Source organism: Geospiza fortis, unplaced genomic scaffold (assembly GCF_000277835.1).
Source record: "Geospiza fortis unplaced genomic scaffold, GeoFor_1.0 scaffold157, whole genome shotgun sequence".
NCBI classification, from domain to species: Eukaryota; Metazoa; Chordata; class Aves; order Passeriformes; family Thraupidae; genus Geospiza; species Geospiza fortis.
The window spans coordinates 2,434,475-2,457,501 of NW_005054314.1; the positions used below are offsets into that span (position 1 = coordinate 2,434,475).

The 23,027-nt window shown below is 37.4% G+C and overlaps 1 protein-coding gene across 1 annotated transcript in view; it reads right to left on the reverse strand.

Annotated features, from left to right (window-relative positions):
* The window catches only part of TENM1 (teneurin transmembrane protein 1), a 781,733-nt gene that overhangs the window by 131,101 nt on the left and 627,605 nt on the right, over positions 1 to 23,027 (reverse strand). Inside the window, exons 7-8 of the mRNA XM_014306575.2 lie at positions 13,207 to 13,445; positions 3,202 to 3,354 (exon numbers count right to left, since the gene is read on the reverse strand). Of these exons, the coding sequence (XP_014162050.1) occupies positions 3,202 to 3,354; positions 13,207 to 13,445 (392 nt within the window). The remainder of the gene's footprint in view (positions 1 to 3,201; positions 3,355 to 13,206; positions 13,446 to 23,027) is intronic.

Genomic DNA, 23,027 nt, shown 5'->3' on the forward strand with positions numbered 1-23,027 from the left:
ATTAATTGATATTATCAAATTATGCTGAATATCATATTAGTGTTGCGATGTACCTTGGGAGTTTTTCCACATTCGGCTGAATACCTTTGCTTTAGCAATAATTTAATATAAGCTTAAAAAAACCCAGAGGCACTTATATGTACATATATCTCATCCCCTGGGAAAGAAGCGCAGGCTGCTATTCACAATGCTAACAGTAAAACACACATACTATCTGCCCCTACTGATAGGATGCAGCCACAGAATCCCCACCTTTCAAATACTGATTTTTCACACAACCACAGAGCATGGAAAGGCCTTTGTAGGAGTCATGTCTGAAATGCATATTTTCATCTTCACTGCGCCACTCTGCTTTCTTTACAGAAAAATAATTTAGCTTTGTTTCTGTGTTTAGTTGAACTAAGCAGGTATTTGGCTGTACAAAAAAGGCACCTGAAAATATGCTCCTCACAGACTATGCTTGTGTACTTTCTTGTCCTTTCTTGAAAAAGTCCAAAATAAGCTTTGAAAGTTACAGCACTGCAAAACAATTCTGCCCTTGTAAAAACATTTTTTTTTGGTATGACAAAGTATCATTTAATTATCTATATTCAATTCCTGGTACAGCTCCAATCTTGCCAACTGGGGTATTAATTCTCCCCTATGCTTTCTAAGCACAGTTTCCTCAGAAGTCTAAAACAGAAGATAGATTCCTAATCACAGCGTTCTCTTGGCTTCAAGAAAGAAAAACTCTGAACAGCGTGGGGCCAATTACCTCCACAAGAATATACCCACATGCTTATTACTACTGATCCTGAAACAATCAATTTCCTTGTACTCCCCTGATAAATACCAGCATCAATAGGATACCTGACTTTTTAATCACATTACTACATATTAAAATGTTAACTTGTGTTAACTCATAGCTGTGGGTCAGTGTGTTATAAGGTGACTTCTTGAAGAAATCTGACTTCCTGGTTTAAAAACTTGATTTTCATGAAAAGACTAGTTTAATATATATGCTTTCAAAGTCTGAAAAAGCATTCTGTGCTGCTGCATTGAGTTGGGAAAATGTGAGGTCACCAGTATCTGACAGCAGTTATTTATTCCAGTGAAATTACATCACAGGCTTCAAGTTTACAGCCAAAGCATCAACTTCCTATGGTTCCTGCTGTAGGGGAAGCAGTTGCCTGTTTCCAAGTCCTCCTTTTCATCACTTCTAGATGGAGAATTTGTTAGGAGGATTGGGAATAAAATTACTGATATATATTAAAAGTGAAGGAGATAAAGAAAATGAGCAAAGACTAGCCAGAGTCAGACTATGCATGTACTAATTCCACATGATTTGCCTTGTCTTTTCCCAAGTGTATACTCCTTGCTATCTTAAACTCTGGATTACATGTTACCCCCAAAATGTGAAAGGGGACAAGTGAGACAGCAGTGCAGACCTGTTCCTGACTGAACTCTGAAACTGCTGGATAAGCCCTTGGTGAAATGGCTCTGCTGCTAGCACAGGACTCTGTTCTTTAGTGCTGTGGGGGAGTTGTGTAGCTACACTAAAAACTGAGATTCCCAGGGGCAAGGCAGGGAATTGCATTTTTACCTACTACACTGAGTCTTTATTGACTTGCATATTCTTTTCTCTATTCCAACTATCTAACTTCCAAGATTTCTGATGTTTTTCATGTTTTTCTACACATCCTTCTTTGGAAGCCAAATGCATTGGAAAAGCTTTTATTAAATCTGTAATACATTGACAAAGTGATTTAACACAGTTGAGGAGAACTGTTTGAGGTATTTTCCATGGTGCACAGGACAAAAATACAAAAGTGTATAAAACATTTTCTACAACTTACTACAAATCCATTCTAAGGGATGAAATAATGGAAAACAACATCATTGTCTCCTTACATGTATTTCTGTTGTTCATTTATCTAATATGATCTCTATCTAGTTGTGCCACACTGATTTGCAAGATTATTGATGTGTGGTGCAATCTTCCTCCTGGAGGGACTGGTACCACAGTGTTCCACTTTGCTGCCTATTTTCAGCCATGGATCTTACCCAGAACACACAAAATCAGATCCCTGCTCTGCTCTAAAATTTGAAAGCTCTGTAAGTCTCCTATCACTGCAGAGCTACCAGTACAATTTTACTTTTCTCCTAACAACTGGAAAGATTAGGTTTCATATTCCACTCCCATTCACTTTGATCTGATCTGATTTATCCACTTCTTCTGTGTACCATAAAAAGAAATGGGAAGGCCATTTTCTTTTTATGGTCAGAAAGCATTGTCATGATGGTTGATGGGAAGCACGGGCCAGAGCACGTGACTAGTACTGGAGCAGGTGATCAAACAAGAAAAACATCAAATGACAGGACTTAAGAGGAAGGAATTGCACATCTCAGACAGATCCTTCTCTCTGTTTCACACCCTGGCTGCACAGCCCACTCCTTTCCTATCCTAGCTCAGGCATTTCAAGAGCTCTGGTTCAGCCTCTTCCTTGGCAGAAGATGATTTGCATTCTTTAACAAAGCCATTTTCAGCGGCCATGAAGGACTGATGTGGCCAGGTTGTGCAGGTGACAATCTCTGCAGCGGGCACAGGGACACAGCGAGCTGCAGAGGGAGGTGGGAGGGCAGAGCAGGGCTGTTCTCCTGGCACCTGGGAGCTGCCACACTCAGCTGGCTCAGGCATTTTGTGAGAGCTGTGGGGGATTCCTGGGAGCTGATTCACTGTGACTGGGTCAGCTGGGATGTGACAGGATGCTGTGCTTTAGCTTTAGCTTACACCTTCAAGAACTGGATGCCTTGAAAAGCATTAAGATTTCTACTCTGCACTTCTGACCTGTCAATACAAAGAAGTTCCCTTTGCCTGAGACTGACTTTGGTCTGCAAGACAGGCACAGTGTCAAGCCCTCTGCACAAGAGGGAACAAAGCAAATATGGTCTCCCCTTCCTTGTCTTAAGACAGAAGCCAAACACTCTCATCTCTTCTCTCACTGTGCTACTGAACCTTCCTTTTCTAATGGGCTGAGTGCTAATTTCAGTGAGAGTTCTGCTAAAGAAACCTATCTGGTTATGGGCTTTTCATACCTGTTTTAAAATTATACTAAAGAAGACAGACCCTGAATTCAAAATAATGTCAAAATGTAGAAAATACAGGATTTAAAGAGTAGTAATGTTTAACTATTCATCATCTGCCTCCTCATTTACACTTACCTTTTTTTTCCGTTTTGTCTGAAGCTTTTCCTCCGATTGGTGAGTAAGTAGTATCCATGGATTCTGTTCCTTTATTTCCTTTGCTAACTCCATTTTCATAGAGCTGCCCTTCCACAGGCTGTAGTTGCCAGGTTAAACCAAACAAGTGTACTGCTGCAAAAAAATGAAGACCAATTAATTGGTGTCTAAACTACAGCACCTTCAGTGAGACAACGAAGGAATGCTATGACCCAGTTTCTGCAAAGTCAAGTATTACTTTATTCTGTTTGTAATAAATCAGAATTTCAAGGGGGCTAATGAGCAATTTACCATTTTACCTTAAAACTCAATGTTTAATTAGTTTCCACACTTTCTTCTGGAGCTCAGCCAGGTCAGGGTGATGCATTTCTGCAGCAATTAATGGAATTACTCGTACTTAAAAGGATAACAGTTGAATAAATTCAATATTGTGTGATAGATTCTAATGCTATATCAGTGTTGTCCCTCAGCTTTGGACTGCTAAAGATCTCAGATTTTGTTGACAAAAACAATGACACCAACTAAAACACCTCACCTTTCCAATCCAGTTTGATGTGAAACTGTGCCCACTGCACTCTGAAATCCTTTCATTTAGGTTAAACATTAGCAAAAACTTACTCTTACTTACTGGTTACTTACTTAATCAGACTTACTCTGGAACTGCACTGCAGATAAAAAGCTGACTACATCTAAAATATATGCAATTACTTAACAACACAAATGGGCAGAAATACAGTTGTTATATGTACAAGGAAAATGACTAAATAATCCTTTTTAGAAGTTATAAACTATCTTTATTGCCATATGCAGAGGCTGCCTACTCTACTTTGTCTGCAGAGCCATTCATGTTTTCTGCTTTCCCTTCTTTGTTTCTGATCTGAGGCCTTGAAGGATGGTAGGAGAAAGACAGCAACAGAGGATCTTATTTTAGTACAACATGACAGTACTGCAGTTAGTCTAGACAATTGCTTAGGTCTTAGTGAGAAGGGCAAATTATTCCAAGGAAGAGGTTGCCTTAGCATTGAAGCAGCTCAGCAGGGAGGACTGATGACCCATTAAAATATGGATTGAGGATGATCCCCACTGAGGAGCTGAAATTGTCACATGAAGAGCAAAGCCTGAGCAGCAGCTCTTTAGCCACATGCAGCAAATTGCACTGAGTAGGATCTGCCCACAGTGGGAGCCTAAAAGGCAATATATATTTGCTCTTCCTGAACCATGTAGGAACCTCAGAGACTCCCAGGAGAAATAAGTATGATCTAGAATAGGTCTTGCATTAAGAAAGTACATGGTTTTATTCTGCACTTGTACATACTTCAAGGAAAATATCTCAATACAACCAGAAAACTTGGAGTCCATTTCCCGTGTGTTTGGTCACAAGTCCCCCTTACACACTGAAAAGTTAAATTATAAAAATTCAACAAAATCCCAAGCCTTGAATGGATTCCTGTCAAGGGCTTGGGAACACTACCACAAGAATGCAAAGCTGCCAAACTACAGTCATTAATTCCAGATCTGTGCACTCCAGGGTCACCCAACTACAGATACGTGATCCAAATCAAGCAAATGAGAGCATTACTACTGAATTAGTGAGGTGACGGTATTTGAGAGAAATTTACTGCATCTCAAACCACTGACTCCCCATCAGATCTGGACTCTGGAGACTGGGCAGCACATACCCACTCCCCAGAAGTATTAGAAGTGTACTTCTAAGCTTTCTGGTGTCAATGGTGAGGTCTCAAGCCTGGATTGCTTATTATTCTATGGTCTTGAAATCACCAAGGGACCATGATAATACTTTGAAAAGGGTCTTGCAGTCAGATCACACAGTCAAGGTCTGAGTTTTGAGATTCTTAATGTGAGACAGATCACTGCCACGTACAACAAAAAGCAGCCTTGACATCTCTAGAGTAAGTGCTCTTACTCCTGACTTGAGCTTCTGGACGTTATTATTATTTAAAGAGTCATTAACAGAAAAAAGGGAACACAGTTCAATGAGACTGATAGCTAATGAATGCACATTTCATTTATACTAATGCAAATAATTATATAAGCACTTGAAACAGATCACTGGAAGCAAAACACAACTGCCCACATCAATAATAAGCTTTTAGTGGTTATGGAATCCTGAATATGATATTGTTTCTTTCTTACACTACTCCCATTGTTGTTATTGTTCATTTCCTAGGACAGCATTTGCACATGCTGCAGAGGATAGGTGACAAAGCCAGGGCTGAACATGTGCTGCACCTTTTCCTTGGTGCATGCCTTGGTCACATCGCACTCTGCTCACATTATCATCCACTCAACCATTCCAGTCCTTTACTGGCTTTGTCTTCCCTCAGGTTAGGGAAGCGCTGTTGTTTTTACAGCTTGTGCCAAAGCTTGGCAAGCTGCAAAACAATCTGTATCTATGTTTGACAGCCAGCTTCCTCCCTGGAAACACCAAGTGCGTGGCACAGAGGATGGGCTCTGCCAGCTCGGATGTCTCATCCCCAGGAGCTGACATGGGACACCGGGCTGGGCTACACAATGGGCACCACTGAGGGCTGTACAGCAAAGCACATAGCTGTGAAAATAAGATCTACATAAACTGATCTGAATGACTTCTAACACTGCAGAAACCCAGTCACCTTGCAATCTTAAAACCATTCCAATTTTTATTACATTAATTATAGCTATTGAGAAGCTACCTTCAGATCCAGGTGACACTCTGGGACTAACCAGACCAGAAAAACCAGTGAAGGCATTAATTCCTACAGATACTTTTTTCAGAAGTTAACTACAGATATTTATTTAGCAGACACAGAGCCCTCCCTAACCTTTTCATTTCTGTGATACTTTTCTTTTACCCAGGGTATACAAAATTCCTATGGAGCTTTTTTCCTACAACATGTGTACAGTTATTTCACCAAATAAGATTACATAAAACTTTCAAATCTCCATCTCTCAAATCTCTTTAGAAATAAGTAGGCATGTACTGAATTTCATTAAAAAGCTCAAAAGAACTTCTCTTTTGAGTTATTTGCCCTTTGATTTTTTTTTCTAGTGGATTTCTGGCTTTTACAAAAAGGGGCACAGAAAATGCTGTGCAATTCAAGTGTGGGCCACAATGTCACTTCCCCCAGCATAAATCCATTTGGAAGGTTCTCAGCTGTATTTCCCATGTGTAATGCCCAGGTGTAAGCTCCTACTTCATAAAACAAATAGGAGATGATACCATCACTCTGTCTAACTTAGCACTGGGCTGGGTAAGAAGGAGGGAGATTCACATTCTGATCAATGTCTCTGCCCTTTCCTCCAAGCTCAACCTTCTGAACACCTTGACTGCAGCATCCTTGAGGGCTGACTAGCAGTATGAAACCCACCATTACGGCTAAGGATGCATTAGATGATGCAGCTCAACTTCACAGAGAACAGCCCTTGAAGTTTGATGACTACACTAACATTACAGAAGGAGCAAAAGCTACGCTGGCTCTCCCTGTCTGGCATTCCAAAAAATTCTGCAATCACATACCCTGTATTTTGCAGCACCTAAAACACTTCAGGTACTGGTAGGGTGTGTAAAATCACTGCTGAGCTGCTACAGTTCCAGGCAGTACCCAAGGGCCAGCAGGCAAATGGAGATGAAACAGCTTGTTAGCTGGCATGATTGCAAAATTCACACTCCTGTTAGGAGGAGCTGTGGTGAGTCAGCAAGAGCATCAGACCCTAACTTCCATCAGCTGGCCTAACCAAACCTCTCCTCTGACAGCTGAGTGCAATATTCTCCCTGCTGGGATGAACTGCACTCATCTGAAAAGATCTTTCTTGGCTTGCTGAAGGCCCAGTATAATCCCCTGTAAATAATTACATCATTACTTTGCTCTGTGCAATCTATGAGTTGCACGTTGCCATGACCAGAGTTGCACATTGCTTTCACTGAGGTGATCTGGAGGCAAAATTAATCTGAAGGCAAAATTTGATCCTCTTTACATAATGTGGGGAGATAGGGCTTACATTACTACCATACCTACATTTCATTAATATTTTATTAGATAGCCCTTTTAAATTCAAAGTCTCTGATAAAATTCTAACACAAAACTGGACACAGATTTTTTTTTTTTAAACATGCATTATGAACGTTATGGCAAAAGCTAAATTTGCAGGAGTCTGTAGTCAGTGGATTTGAAGAGACTGGAGAATGCCATAGGATCATGATGAACCTAAATGTTTTCCTCAGCCATGCTGCCCTGGCCAGGCCACACAGTGGAGCTGTGCAGGGTAATTTTAAATGACCTCTCTCTAGTACAGAAGATCCTAGTCATAGTACAGAGCTTTTCTTAGGTAAATTATTATGCTTCTTAGGTAAAAAAAAAAAAAAAAAATAGGTATAAAACAGATCTGTTGCAGAAAAAGAAATATTAAAGGCCTATATCACCTAACCTTTCAATAACTTTTTTTTCATGGAATCTCTCAGCAAAGAGATGAAAAGTGAGTGTAACTTTATGCTGCCTAAGGGATTTTCCCCACTCAGAGGCAGGTTTCTGTTGCTTCATATTACTGCTGTAACTGAAACCAGTAGGGCCATGTTCAGAACAAAAGCTTGGGTCCTTATCTCTGAAGTAACTGACCAGGTCACTTATTTTGTTCAACATTTAAACAAAACAAACTGACAGTTCCAGACTGACTACCTCAGTCCCCACAACTGTACCGCATACTCAGGTAAATATCCACAAAAATACAAGCAATTTTTTCAGAACTCGCTCTGTAAACTGGATTAACCTGCCATCTGCTAGGAAGCCAATGATCTAATTTAATTTATTCTTATCTACCTTCTGTGTAAGCACAGCTTGTCAACTCCGGTGCTACATGTTTGGCAGAATGTGAATAAAAGCCTTGGCTCCAGTGCAAGAGAGACACTCAGTAGTGAGGAGACATCAAAAAGGTCCTGTGCAATAAGTACTTACTACCTGCAAGATGAACTTCAAAGGACAAAAAAATCCTGCAAATGTGAAGCCCCTCCAAACTGCTGACCTTCAGTAAAGGCTTCTGTTTAGCTTTCTCTGCTTTTTTACAGAATCTCAGTAGATCATCCCCCTGAAGCCCAGACTTCAGAAGAGCTGTTATAGAATGTATATCAGCAGCTGACTACTCCTTCTGCACCTGCTCTACATGCCAGAAAATTATTTGTTTCTGTAACTGCTAGCAGGTTCTGTTTATAAAACTGGATTTCACTTTGGCATAAAGCCACAGATGCACCAGTGTCTCAGTTCCAGTAAAGGTGAATTAATGAGAAAAATACCTGGACGCAAGAGCCAGAATCTAAGTTTTGATCATGTCCTTTAGAAGAGGTGATCTTCAGTAAGCTCATTTTACAAATAGAATACTATTTCATTCTGCTGTAAACAGATTTCACAATTTGAGACTTTTAATATTTGATTCGGTCTTCAGAATATTTTTTAAAATCCATATTAAAGCGCTAAATTGTTTTGATCATGTAGGGCATTTAATGACATAAGGACTTCTTCCATGTGTTTGTTACAGCCATCTGAACTCTCAGCACTCCCCTCTCTCTCAAGAAGTCTTATCTTTATACCTAATATATTTTTATACCTGAAAATATAATTATATCCCCCTCTCCTGCAATCCTCCTAGATGAGGAGGTGAAATGATGGTTTCATTTTTCATTACCGAGTCATATTTTATCCTTAGGAACAAACAAAACCTGGTCTGGGGCAACAGTAAATGTTTCTGCTGTGAATACTTAGAGATTTGTGACAGTATCAAGCTCCTCAGTAATCCAGGAGAGCAGACACCACAATTCCCAGCTGAGATACCCTGATGAATCTGTCTCAGTGAGAGTTCCCCCAGTAAGGAGTTCAATGGCATTTCAGGGTTATGCATCTGTATCTCAACGTTTGCATAACCCTGAAATGCCTAGCACTGTTTACTATACCATTATATTCTTCAGTGTATAGCAGTATATTTTCCCCTTGATCCCTCTCTGCATAATTCCTTTTTTGTTACTGTTATACATTGTCTAAAGAGATGCAACCAATGTTATAAATTCATGCACTGAGATACATATGTCCTTAAAATTTGGTCTGGCCTTTCCCAATGTTGAAACCATCACTCCTCTCCCTTGTACATGGAGTGAGAAATGACAGGTCACAGTGTCAGGCAGCACAGAGGCTTTAATTTCCTTACCCTTCATGTGAATATAATTTAAGACCCAACACCCACCTCCAGTGCCTACTCATAAATAGTGTTAATATCATGAAGGATAGGGACGACTTCATATTCATACTTGAGAATTCATTTGTATATAAAATAGTCATTTCATAGTCTGCGATCCAAGAACATGAGATGCAATTTTCAGAGGCACTGAACATTTGCATCACCTGCTGAAATCAATAGGAGCAGTAGGAGCTCTGCACCTTTGATCAATAGGACCAGTGATTTGCAAGTCCAAAATCAGCTGCTGATAAAATGGTAAAGTATCATGGAAGAAAAATCCTATTCACTAATGGGCTAAAAATAACTACTAAATGAGCAGACACAGCACCCTTTCTATTGGGCTTAAAGGCAATGACATGGTGTTGCAAAAAACCAAAAGAAATACTGTATTTCTTATTCTATCTCTTGTATTTGCCTAATTTACTCTAGAATTTTTAGCAAGACTCTTGGGCAGACCAGGAACTGCTGGTGGAGCTGCTGCAGCCCCCCATGCATTGGTGAGAGGCACCAACATCACCTCCCTGAGGTGTGTCCCAACTGCTCACCTGCCTCACTGCCCACTTGTGGGCAAATTCAACAACCTTGCCCCAGATTTATGTGATTTACATTTCTCAATTCATAGGAAAACAGAAAAATGAAAAATAAAATATGTAGGACTTTGTCCATAAAAAGTAATTCAACAAATTTACAATTACATCTCCAACAGTCTGAAGACCAAACATACATGGAGTAACTACTATAACTTTAGAACCTATTCACAGAGATTACTCCTGTTGAAGTGAAAATAAGTGTTTTCTTGATAAACTAAACATTTTCAATAAATCTGCTGTTACACAACCATCTACAGTGTTCTATAATTTCCTTACTGTCCATATAATAGTCAAATTTATTTCAGAAAGGTCAAATAGTAAACACAGCAATTATAGGCCAAAAGAGGATTAATGGAGAAAGAATATTTTTTTAACTGAGTAGTAGTTCAAAGGAGAGAAAATACAGAAGAATTACATGTTCTTATGTAAAAGCTTTGCTATTGAGTCTCACTGATAAGAGGGAAAGGATAAAAAATAAAAGAACAAAATAATTTTGCTAGTTTACCTTTTGATTGAAAAGAAATCAGCTTAGTGCACTTCTGGCACAGGTCTCAGTTCATTACAAATGTAAGAGCCACTTGTAAATTTTGACGTGGAATAAGCTTCATGTCTCTAAGACTTTGGAGATGCTCTGACTTGAGGCTGAGATTTGGGCATCGTTTTAAAAGTAATGTATAGCTTAAGCATTAAATGGCAATGAAAAATACTTGAAAAAGAACATTTAAGTTCTTAGATAAGGAGAAGAAAAAGCTTGATGTTAAATTTTGATCAACACTCATTTGACCTGAAATTGTAGTTCATGGTAAGTTAATGCAGGCTATGCCAAAAAATACAATGATGAAAACAATTTTGCCTTTTAGAAGTCTCCATTATTTTTCCAATAACAACTGCTGTGCTGATCACAGGTTAAATTTGGTCCTAAAATTAAAATGAGTTTTGTTTTACAATGTAGGCTCATGTCTGTTGTGATTGCTCAGAGACAACTCTGACTTGAAGAAAACCTGGTGGAGTGAGGGATCTGAATCATGGTGAGCAAAGAGAAAAACACTTGTGGGAGTGAATTTTAACTTCAGAGTGTTACATACAGTCTGAATTCCTGTATTCAACGACTCATTTAAAACATGCACATTTAAATTTTTGATGCGAAAAGATATGTAAATATGCAAGCCTACAGAGCCAGTGAACTCTGGGAACAGTTTATATGCTATGATTCAAACCCAGCAAAAGGGAAAGAACTAAGGTATCTGAGTCATAAAAAGAGACCATAAACTTATCTAAATATTTAACCAAGCAGAAATGGGCAGAGGGAATATTCACTTGGAATAAGCTAACTAAGACTACCTGCAATTCAAAAATTCCTGGGAAAAACAAGAGGAAATAATGGCATCCTGAAAATGTTTCTGAATTAGAACTCCTGGTTCAAAAATTTATATTTTTTCCACAGAAAACATAAATAGAAATTGTAATAATTTATATAATGCAAAGACATTTCCATTTTACCTGCTTCTGCTCAACTAAAGAGAACATGCTACATCCTTGTGTTACCCATATATGACAAACAGACACATCTACAGGAGAGTCACACAGAGCTCTTTAATTCATGGTGACAAAGAGTGCTTCCAGCCTTCTCAGGCTGATGACATATAGCAGCATATCCCCAGAAAGTTACAGAAATTTCAGTGGCAGACTTGAAATCTAAACAGGGATGAAAGAAGCAGTGCTTCAATCCAGATAAAATCTAAATGGTGTGGGTGGGATAAAATGTGCAGCAAACAGATGAGGCTGCAAAAATGATACAGCCTGTCCTAACCGAGGGCATATGCTCACCAGCTGTTATGTAAATCTGCAATTAATGGAGCTTACAAGATCCTCAGGTGCTTTCAAATCATCATGCACCAGAAATGCTCAAATCTGCTTTCCCATATGCATTAGGTGAGGATGTTAGGAAAAAAATCCCTCCTGATGAGCATCTTGCTGACAATCATCAGAACTTTGTCACTATGGGACCGAAGAAAACCTCAGTGGGAAACAAGAAATTACTGAAATGTTAATAATTTTCACTATAGATACAGTTATTCAGAGAGTATAGAAAATCAGTGGCCATTTATCAGTTTGGAGGTATCTGTACTTGTATTTCTGTCAACTTGTACCAAGTATGAACTGCACTCTTTCAGGCAATCCTGGAATTATTCCCATTTGAGCTACAAGGTATCAGGAATACTCTGGGGCTCCTGCCACCTGTGAACTGCCATCTAAAACAACAGTCTAAGAGTGTGTGAGATAGCAAAAACAAGTTAGATTTCCCTTTGTTTACAGAAGCCACAGCCACATTCTTAAATTCTACATACAGAATGTTCTTCAATATTTTCAATTCAGATTGAAAACCCAGTGCAATAATTAAAGTTCAGGCTAAATGTTATGTAGGAAACCAGAAAGAATTGCTCTCCTATGTATCCTTGTAACCACACTGACTTCAAGCAACCTCCAATACACACCTGTCCTCCAAAAAGAAAAAAAACCAAACCAAACAAACCTCAAACTAACCTGAGGAAGCCCTTTCTAGCTACTCTGATAAACCTGTCCAATGTATTTTGCTAACAAAATGGCAAAGTTGGTACTACGTAACCCATTTTTTAAACATAAATTCAATAAAGGGATAACAAAATCTATCTTAGACAACACAGTATAAAATTATTTTAGAGCTAGTTGTCATTCTAGCACATGATATAACAATTAGGAGGAAAACCATGTACAATTTAAATGGTGATGAGACTGAAGAAATTAACTAAGGGTAGCAAGACAAAACACAATTAAACATTACCAGTCTTTCCAAATAATTCTTTAAGAGAACCAATGTTGTAAGGCATAATATGGAAATCAAACGTTTAAGAAAATATCGCAGCAATTAAAATCAGCAGGAGTCCTCTGCCAGTATAAACATGTAATCTTGAATAATATTTCTTTCTCTCTTAGGCAGCATCAAGGTTAACAGAGTAGAAAGCTAATGAGAATTCTATGTTCAACCTTTAGCCAACCTAGTGTTTTGTCTGCCAGGATTTAAAAAGCACCAATGGCAAATATTACCAGTAAAACATGATTTGTATTCGTGCAAAGCAAGCAAGAAGACAGAGCAGAGGAGGTGAAAGAATAATTTAGGAGAGAAAGGAGCAGCGCTTACCAATGACATAGGTGAGCAACAGTGCCAGGGTCACTGTGATAGCAGTGGCACTCAGAGCTGTGCACTTCCAGTTGCAACACCTGTAAGGTTTGTTAAAAGTGAAGGCAGGTCTGGAAAAGGTACTTCTAGGAAGAGGCCTAGGAGGTGGAGAGTAAACAGTATTGGATGTTAGGGGATAGTTCTGACTGGCTGCGCTGAAGATAGCTGAAGACCCAGATCCATGTTTAAACAGGAAATGCCTACAAAGAAAAGACAAAGAATGATGTTGTAAAACCACTTGGTGATGTAAAAAGCAAAAGGAACTATATAAGCACTGTATAGTACATACTTCATATAGCCACAGAAAATATCAGACAGGAAAATATTTGAATACCCTCTGCAAGTTTTTTAACCATACCACAAGATGTCCAGCAATGTTTTAGTGAAACAACACACCATAAATAAATTCTAAGCTAATTTCCCCATGTTTCAGAGTAATGCTGAGGGAAGGTTGTTTCTCAGTAGAGTACTGGGATTCTCCAAGACGATCAGCCCTTGTGCCTTCACACAGGTGTGACAGAGACATGGGCACTGCTGCCAGCAGTATCCCCTCCATCCACACCTAACTTGATTCACCTGGAGAACCCCCAAAATGCTAAAGCCAGTGCCACTGTGAACATCTATCTTTTACCATGGAATATAGGAAATTTAAAAAAAAAGTAACTAGTCACCTGATTTACAAGGATAATCCATTCTGAAGAACTGTAGTTACTACATAGGTGAGAAAAATTGCTTTCCTGTTCTTAATTGAGCAATTTTGAGAGTAGTTTTTATTCAAATGCTTTTGCCTACTGCGGTGATTCTCAAACATACTAAGAAAGAATTCATTTGGAGGCCTATTTCAGCATACTTCACAGGACTGATTGCCTTCAAGAAAAAACAGTGAAGACTTACATTAGCACAAAAAATAAGGTACAAAAAATGTGCCTTGCAAAACAGTCTCTGGTGCAGAAGTATAGAGTAGTTTTTTATAGGAGGAAGAATGCTTTTTCAGGACTGGCAAGGGCTCTCCAAGAGAATTTAAGAAAGGTTATTTAATATGAAACAATAACTTACTGTGGTATGTGCTTAGAAATTGTGGCAGAAAGGGCTAGTTTAGGGCTGACCATACCAACCACATATTCTTTTAGAAACACAAGCTTTCTTTGGTCTTTCTTGCCTTTGTTTTATCTAAAGGAGCAGTTCTTCAGTGCCCTCTTTTCTGACAGGTGCACCTCTAAAACTCATGCCATATCATGCACCCAAAGGAGTTTAGAGCATCTTGGTGTTCCTCTGTCTCAAGCTGAGAAATCAAGTGACATGGTCCAGAATCTTCCCAAAGACAAATGTGTCTTTATGCCTTCAGCAAGGCACAAGAAGAGTTTTTGAATGCATAAATGGATCAGCCAATCCATGCTGGGAGAATTTCTTTGACGAACACACAGCTGGATGTATGCAGGATCAAACACTCAAGAGTATGAAACACTGTTATACTGTGACATTTGACTTTAAGAATATTGTAAATACATGTTCCTGAAATGGTAATTGCTAAAATGGTGTAATGAGTATGGTATTATGTATTTCTATTATAAGATTTTAAAAGAAAGGTTACGGTTTTCAAAATGCCAGATTATAGAAAATAGAAAGGTATTACAGAGCAGTTTTATCTTTTAAAGAGCCCTTCAGTTACATAAAAAAGAAAGCAAATGAGAATAAAGGTTATGTTGCCTTGCAGTTTACAGGGCTTGTGTATCAGGAGTCTTATGACTACACCACAAGAATGAAATTTGAGTTTTAGTTACTTCTACTTTATGAATATTACCCAAATGACCTGCACTCAGACAAAACTGGACATCTGACCCTGACTGAGTACAGCACCCTGGCAGTGCATCAGACAACATATTCTAGCTTTCCTTCCCACTGACCTCCACAGCTGCAAATACACACATTAGAAAGATGGCATTTCTCTCCACATTGTAATGTTACCTCCATTTTAGCTCAAAAATTATAAACTCATATACAGTAAAATAATAAATTCAAATGAAGTAATATAACTGTTTACAGGACTACATAAACCTGCTTCCTTTCTAACAGGCCATGAGAGCACAGTTGGTTATTTTGGATTCAATGCTTTGCTGTCACACATGAAAGCTTCTGCAAGTATGAGAAGTTTTTTCGCAGTCAGCAGTTAATGAGATACACAGTCATTGAGACTTCTGGTAGGAAAAAAAAGTCATGGCAAAATTCCTACTGATATTCAAGGAAATAGAAGCAGAATCACCACATAAAATAACACATGTTATTAGATACAAGCATATACATATGAGAAGTATGTTTGCATATATACATACACACACATAGATATGCACAAATGCTACAAATATAAAAAGTCAATTGTTCTTTGCATGCTTTACTTGTTCAAGACATAATGATAAAAACCTACTTATTTGATAATTTCTCATTTAAATTTTTTGGAAATTTCAGCAAAAAGGTCTGATATTGGCAGTATTGATTGTCCTTTATGGTGCATAGCTCAAAGGTATCCAAGGTAAAGGGAAGGAAATGCTGAACAGAAAATTGTTATTATTACAGTTCTAACAATCTGCAATCAATAGCCAGGAATAATTTCATACTCTTGCACAGGAATTTATAACGAGGGCTTGACAACATAGTGCTAGTGTGTAGAGGCACTTTTCTATTAGCAGCAGAGTGCACAGAACCTGGATCCAGATCACTCTCTTCTCGACAGATGAGTCCATTCACACAGAGGAGAATTTACATTGCTCTAATTTGTAATAAAACTGGGTTTCTGAAGCAATGGTACACTGAAACTGAGCTACTAGTGAAATAATGCTGAGAAAATGTTTAAAAAACCCAATTGTTTACAACTTCAATTTTTGGAAGCGTATATTGAGTTCCCAAAGACATTTCTATAGAATCTGAAAAACACTGGTGGCAGAAAGACAAATTTCCAAAGCCAGACTGTGACTAAGTTCTCATAAACTCAGATGACTCCTCATCTGTCTGAGCACACCACAGTTCCCAAAGGAGTCAGGACATGCTAAACTGTTGCTATCAATTCTATGCAATCAGGCTCTCTTTCTAAAGAGCAAAATAGTAAAACCTGCAGTTCAAAAGTTTAGATTTGACTGCAGCCTGATGTGTGCTTTAATATTTGATCTAAGACAAAAGCTAACGCCTGTGGTGGATTTTTTTTTTTGTAAACTGAGAACACAAGAAAAATCAAAGCATTTATAAGGATGATTGATAACACCGCTCCTTCCAAGTGGAGAAAAACTAAATGTTCACAAACACATCAAAAACATCCATAAAGAAGATAATAATATTCTCTTAAAAAAAGAAATATAGGACATAATCTGTAAGGCATTTGTTGGTGAAATGAAAGTCACTTAATATTATTACACTGATAACTCCAACACATAAATACTAAAGGCCCCGAAATAACTTCACATATAGAAGAGGCAGTTGGAATTCTTAGCTAGGAGAAGGTTGGAGAAGAGTTCATTTCTTTACACGCCTCTCCATCAGGATATTTCTTTATGTACTTTTGGCTCCTTATCTGGAACAGCAATTTAAGTCTTATAAAAGCTTGAAGCAACATCCCAGCTGAATTCATGTGGCAATAACATAATACCATTACCAGAAAGCAGATTAACCCCACACAAAATTCTGTAATTAAATTCTGGGAAAATATTTTTATATCCTGATACTGTAGAAATCTCCCTCAACTTTGTCAAGGGCTTGGTATCACTTCTGTAACTTTTTATGCATTAACTCTGTGCCAAGCATCTGTAGGCCCAGACCTTCATTTGTTCCTTTACCTTCATTTGTTCATTTATGCTTTCCTTCCATTTCCATTAAAAATCATGAGTTTGTAAGAAGAAAAAATGAAGAACAGCAGCAGACTTGAAAGGGAGCCAACAGCTAAGTTAGAAACAAAATCCTGCTATACCTTGGCCAAAGAATTAGTCTGAATTTCTCCTGGATGAACCAAGCAGGAATACATTTGCACCTGTATATGTTTCACATTCAAGAAGTAGTTACCTGAAGCATTACAAATTGCTGCAAATCTATGTGATAGAAAAACTAAGAAGACTTCAGTTCAATCATTAAAGTTGATCAATTTATTTTCAACTACATTTTATAGCCGCATATAATGTATGTAATTGTATATCTATACTGATATTTAATTGAAGTAATTCCTTCAGATGTTAACAGAAGTGAAAAGGAAATTTTTAAGAAGCATAGCAGATGAAACAGAAAAAAGATTCTGTTTTTTTGGCATAGCCAGAAAATATATAGAGATGGTAGCCAAAAGGGATTTGGAACTGATACAGTTTCCCATTTACTTTGGCAAACACTGACAAGAAGACATTGGTACCAGCCCATTTTAAGTCACTTAGTATTTCCTGTGACAGTAGTAAAAAGCAGAAATTCCCTTTCTCCTGGTTGTCCATCCATTCTATTCTGTACTCAAAGTAGGAAGGGAAAGAAGAGGACACTTCTAAACTTACATAATAATCAGAATATATTTTTTTATAAATCTCCCATATGGCTCTCAACAAACTATACAGTATAAAACCAAGGCAACTATTTTATTTATATATATATATATATATAAATATACACATATATATATATAAACCAAGATAAACCAAGACACCCACTTGATCACAAAGATATACACACTATACCCTCATCTTGAAAAACAACCCAGGAAAACTGTATCTGAATATAACACATGACTTTTAATTATAGATAGACCTGATCTATAATTTTATAGCCTTTGTTTCACCTTTTTGTGTACAAGAACTATGGGAACAAAATGATCATGGGTGAAGACTGAAATTGCCATGAAAACTACTTATCTAATTTATTTTATAACTGATAAACCAAGATACCCACTTGATCACAAAGATATACACACTATACCCTCATCTTGAAAAACAACCCAGGAAAACTGTATCTGAATATAACACATGACTTTTAATTATAGATAGACCTGATCTATAATTTTATAGCCTTTGTTTCACCTTTTTGTGTACAAGAACTATGGGAACAAAATGATCATGGGTGAAGACTGAAATTGCCATGAAAACTACTTATCTAATTTATTTTATAACTGTATTTTTCCATTATTTCCATGGATTTTATAATTGTATTTCTCCATGATTTCCATCCAGAGATTTGTCTTTGGGAACAGAACTACTTTGTTAAAATTCCCTCTTTGAGCCGGACTTGCATTTTGAATCATTCCCATAGAATTGCTTCCCTTTATTCCCTCATGTTTTCATTACATGGCATCTGAAAACTGAGCAGTGTGACCCTGGATGTGAAAGGATGTAAAAGGAACCTGTGTCCCTCTCTTTTTGCCCCAGTACTGAACAAGTGATGTGATTCTGGCTCACTTGTCTGCTACTGCTGTAGGCAAGCTAGGCCTGCTAACCAGGTGACTAAACTTTCAAGTCTGGCAGAAATCTGGCATAATAATTATATAAATATAGGATGGTGCCAAAATCAATCAAGAACAGCTTCTATAATGGAACTGTTGTCCAAAATACAACTGCTTTCTGGTTTCATTTGCTAATAAAATAATAAAATAAAAAATAAAAAAAATAATAAAAAAAAAAAAAGAAAATTACCACACTGAGGAAACAAATTACTCTTGCATATACCAGTATGGGCTTTGTTACTGTGATACATGGTGACATCTCAACATTAATTCAGTAATCTTCAAAAGTGCTTTTCTGTGGCTTAAAATTTGCTGTAGTACTCCAACTCAAACAGCAGCTGAGTAAAACAACCAACGGACACAGAAATTTGTGATATAAGGAAGGAATAATCTCATGGCTAGCTCTATTTTTTTTTCCTCAAGAAATTTTAAGATTATTTTGTGGAAAATATGAAAAACAGTAGTTACAAGAATATTTATGTAAGTCATATAAAGCACATAATATTTGCAGAGTACTTCGAAACCATGAATCAAGAAGGATAAAAATTCCTTCCAATATTGCAATTTATTGCCTATATTCTATGGTTGGAAGTATGACTTAAAGAAAGGAATGAGCAACTGAAATGGTTGCCCCTCAGTTCTCTTTGCCATCAATTTCCTGCTATGAATATTCATGCATATTCTGACTTTTGTTCCCAGCATTTCAGTCTACTTCCAAGCACCTACACTCACATGCATATGGTCTAATCCAAGCTGCACAGTTACTGTGACAAAAAAGACAAAGTTTACCTGACAAGAGATGTATCACATTGAATGCATAAACACAATTTAGTCTGAAACCAGCTTACCTAGAAATAACTAGCCAGAAAATAGTAACATTACACATACAGATTTGATTTTTTGGAAATGAAGAGGTAAAATTCTTTTCGTGTCTTTGACCACTTCTCACAACCTAGACCCTTTGTATTAACCTGTATTTATTGTTCTCTTTCAAAATTTACATTCAGTCTATTTCTGGTTTTGTAAAAGGAAACACTATTTCATGGAAAGCTAAAAGGCTGCTTGCTCATTGGTGGCCATAAAATCACAGCATAGCTTTACATTTAGCTATAACTTTATATACCATCACATTATTCAAAATAATGAGCAAGGAGTATCTGCAGTGTGATTGTTCAAGTTACTGTATTTAGCCTCCATAAAAAACCCTTACACAAATATATCCCACTATTCCAGGGAAGCCCACACCAGAGCTTCTCACAAACAGAAAATACAATGGAGTGCATGAACAATTTAAATTGCCCTACTGTCCTTAGTGACTGGATCTGATCTCAAACTACTCAGGGCAGGACCCTCAAGTGCCATTGCTGCTGACATGAAAGTTGTACTTCATTGTAGCTGACAAATGTTTATATTTTTATTTCCAGAAAAGACAGCTTCCTTCTCCCATTATTAAATTTAAGGTCATATTTACAACTTTTATTTTCAGTTCATGGTCATATTGACAGTCTTCAATTTATCTTTTGGAATTCAGAAGACAAATATTTTCAGATCTTTGCTGCTGTGCATGAAAACACATGGGACTCAGAATGAATTTAAAACCCTTGCTGTGTGTCTGTTTTTAACATGGTCAGCCTCTATATGTGTTGATTTATTGTTTAATTAGATAGAAAATGAGAAAATACAAGAGAAATATCATAATAGCAAATATTGACCACCATAATTTGACTAAAGGATCATAAAGGAAAGCCCTCTCCTGCATCTGTCCTTGGAATAGCCCCAAATCTGGTCATTTAACAGAGGAGCAGGCTCCAGTGGCAAACAAGTTCCCAGTGAACTGCATTGCTCAAGTAGAAAGTGTCTCCTGTTTGGTGGCTTATGATCATTAACACCTGTCTGCCTCGAGAGCTGTAAAAGCTGCTCTGTTTGTTGTGGCAACTTTGAACTGGGAAAAAACTCAAGGCACAAAAAAGTCTTTTCTGAGTCTCTGCACCGGAGGCAAGATTCATGAGATCCACAAGATGTTCAAATGCCAAGACCAAGAAAAAAGATCAAACCTTCCAAGAGCCCACACTGAACTGAGTGTGAATTTCTAGATGCAGTTTTATTTAATTATTTTTCCTTTTAAAATTACTCCAGCTTACACAGAAAGGGACTATATACAGGTGTCTGTGATTTGAAAGGCTATCAATGTACTTCCTGAAGAGAAAAAAGTAATTATGAGGTTGATTTAAAAAGATAAATCATAGTATAGAATTACACCAAACAGAAATATAACCAAGTTATTTCCAGGAAAAAAAATAGAGCTAATCATACCTGTACACCTATAACTATGTAAGACAGAAAGGAAAGATTCCATGTATGTGATGATTCAAATGCACTTCTTGAACTCCAAAACTCTCAAAGTTTTCAAGTGTTTAGAGACATAATCAAACTTTTTGGCTCTGAAATATTGCTGAATTTTAACTAAAAATAATAACTGCCTTGAACCCCAAATACTCCTCTTATTGTTCTACTACTTCAAAGTTTTATATAAATTAATGATAATCGAATCTCAGGTTTATGGTCTGGTACCTCACTGTCCCCTTAGAGCAGCTATTACCATGGTGATAAGATTGCTTAAATTAAGCTGTCTTTTTCCACAAGACTTGGCTCATTGCCAGTGCAGTGAAGGGAGATTTCAGCCCATTCAGCACAGCATTAACCTTACTGCCAACACTGCTAAATGGGCAAGAGAAACTAGGAAGAAATCTGATTTAAAAAAGGAAGGAACAAGCAAATATCTTAAATACTGACAGACAAAACAGGACTAAAAACTGCACTTTGAAACAAAATCAAAATTAGCTAAATTTTGAGATTTAGGCATAAAACTTAAAAATTCTAATGCTTTCGCAATCTATGTCAAAACTTAAAATAAGTGTGAGCAATGGTTTATCCATGACGGATCAGTAACAGACTATAAGGAGGATAAGAAAAATGTCAGGTAAAAATCCCTACTTAACATCTAGATTTTACTTCTTTGGGGATTTCACTGAGGCGGGAAAATAAATAGCAAACAGCAGGAAAAAAATAAACAAAGTAAGAAAGCAAGATACGGAAACAAATACTGAGTTAACTAGAAGGGCATGGAGAAAATGAAAAACATTCTTTTGAGTTATCAGGGTTTAATACTTACTCCATAAAATGTAGTAAGCTGTGTTCAGATGGGGCTGTCAGAGATAATGACAATGTATTACACTGTAAATCACAAGATTTGAAGCATTAGAGCAAAGTATCCATGAAGCCTGATAAAACAATTATTTTAGTGGAAAGGAAGGGAATAGGCAATAGGTTGCAAGTACTTTATTCTGGTGAAGAGGGAAAAAATCAATTTTTGTGAGAGCCCAGTAACATTATCCTAAAAAAAGAGAACCAATGTTTCCTGTGTTTTTATGTGGTGTGAGAGATCCTTGCAGTCATTTTCTGGCAATACATAAAAATTATTTCTTTGTGTGACAATGAAATTACTGCATGTTCATAAGTAATTTTAATAATGGCTATGTTTATTTTTCCCAAACTGTGTGCACATGCATAGATGGAGATTGCATTTGCATCTCTGGGCACATTACAGTGTTTAAGGTTGCAGCACAGCCACCAGTTTGAGCTGCTACACCTCCTACAGGTACAGCTCTTCTCCAATTCCCTCAGCAGCAGGTGTTCCATAACATGTCCTCTGGAGTTCTAAAGCTGTTCTTAATTCTTATTTTCATTTGGGTTGCTTATAATCAGAATAACTGCCAGAGTTAGGGAACTGGCCTTGGCAACAACACACAGACAGACTTTAATTTTAGCTTTTAGTGTGAACTTGAACAAGTAATTTCATCTTTCCAAGTCACTGTCATCATTAAACAGTTGCATTAGTAAGTTAGGTCTTGACAAAACTGCTTTGCAGATTTGTGCGTGTAACACCTCTAGATGAAGCACAAAACAAAATTTCTGATTTGCCCTTTTCCGTAAAAATGCAACTAGGTTTTACTGTACAACATATATGTATATGGACACATACTGTACCACAGTATATGTCTTTACTGCAGCCCTTTGCCATCTAACCTAGGGTTTCAAACCCTAATTATATAAGAGAACATGTTTAATCTGAGTATTGCAAACATTTTCAGAACTAGAGAATTTTCTTTTACATAAATATGACACATTATGAGCAGACTCATAAACCTGCTTCATTTCGGTCTGTCCAGAGTGAATAGGTTTTACAGTCACATGATGAGATTTAGGAAATCTTTTCCTGTCTGAAAATTCTCTAATATTCCATGGCAGTAGAGATAACATCAAACACATG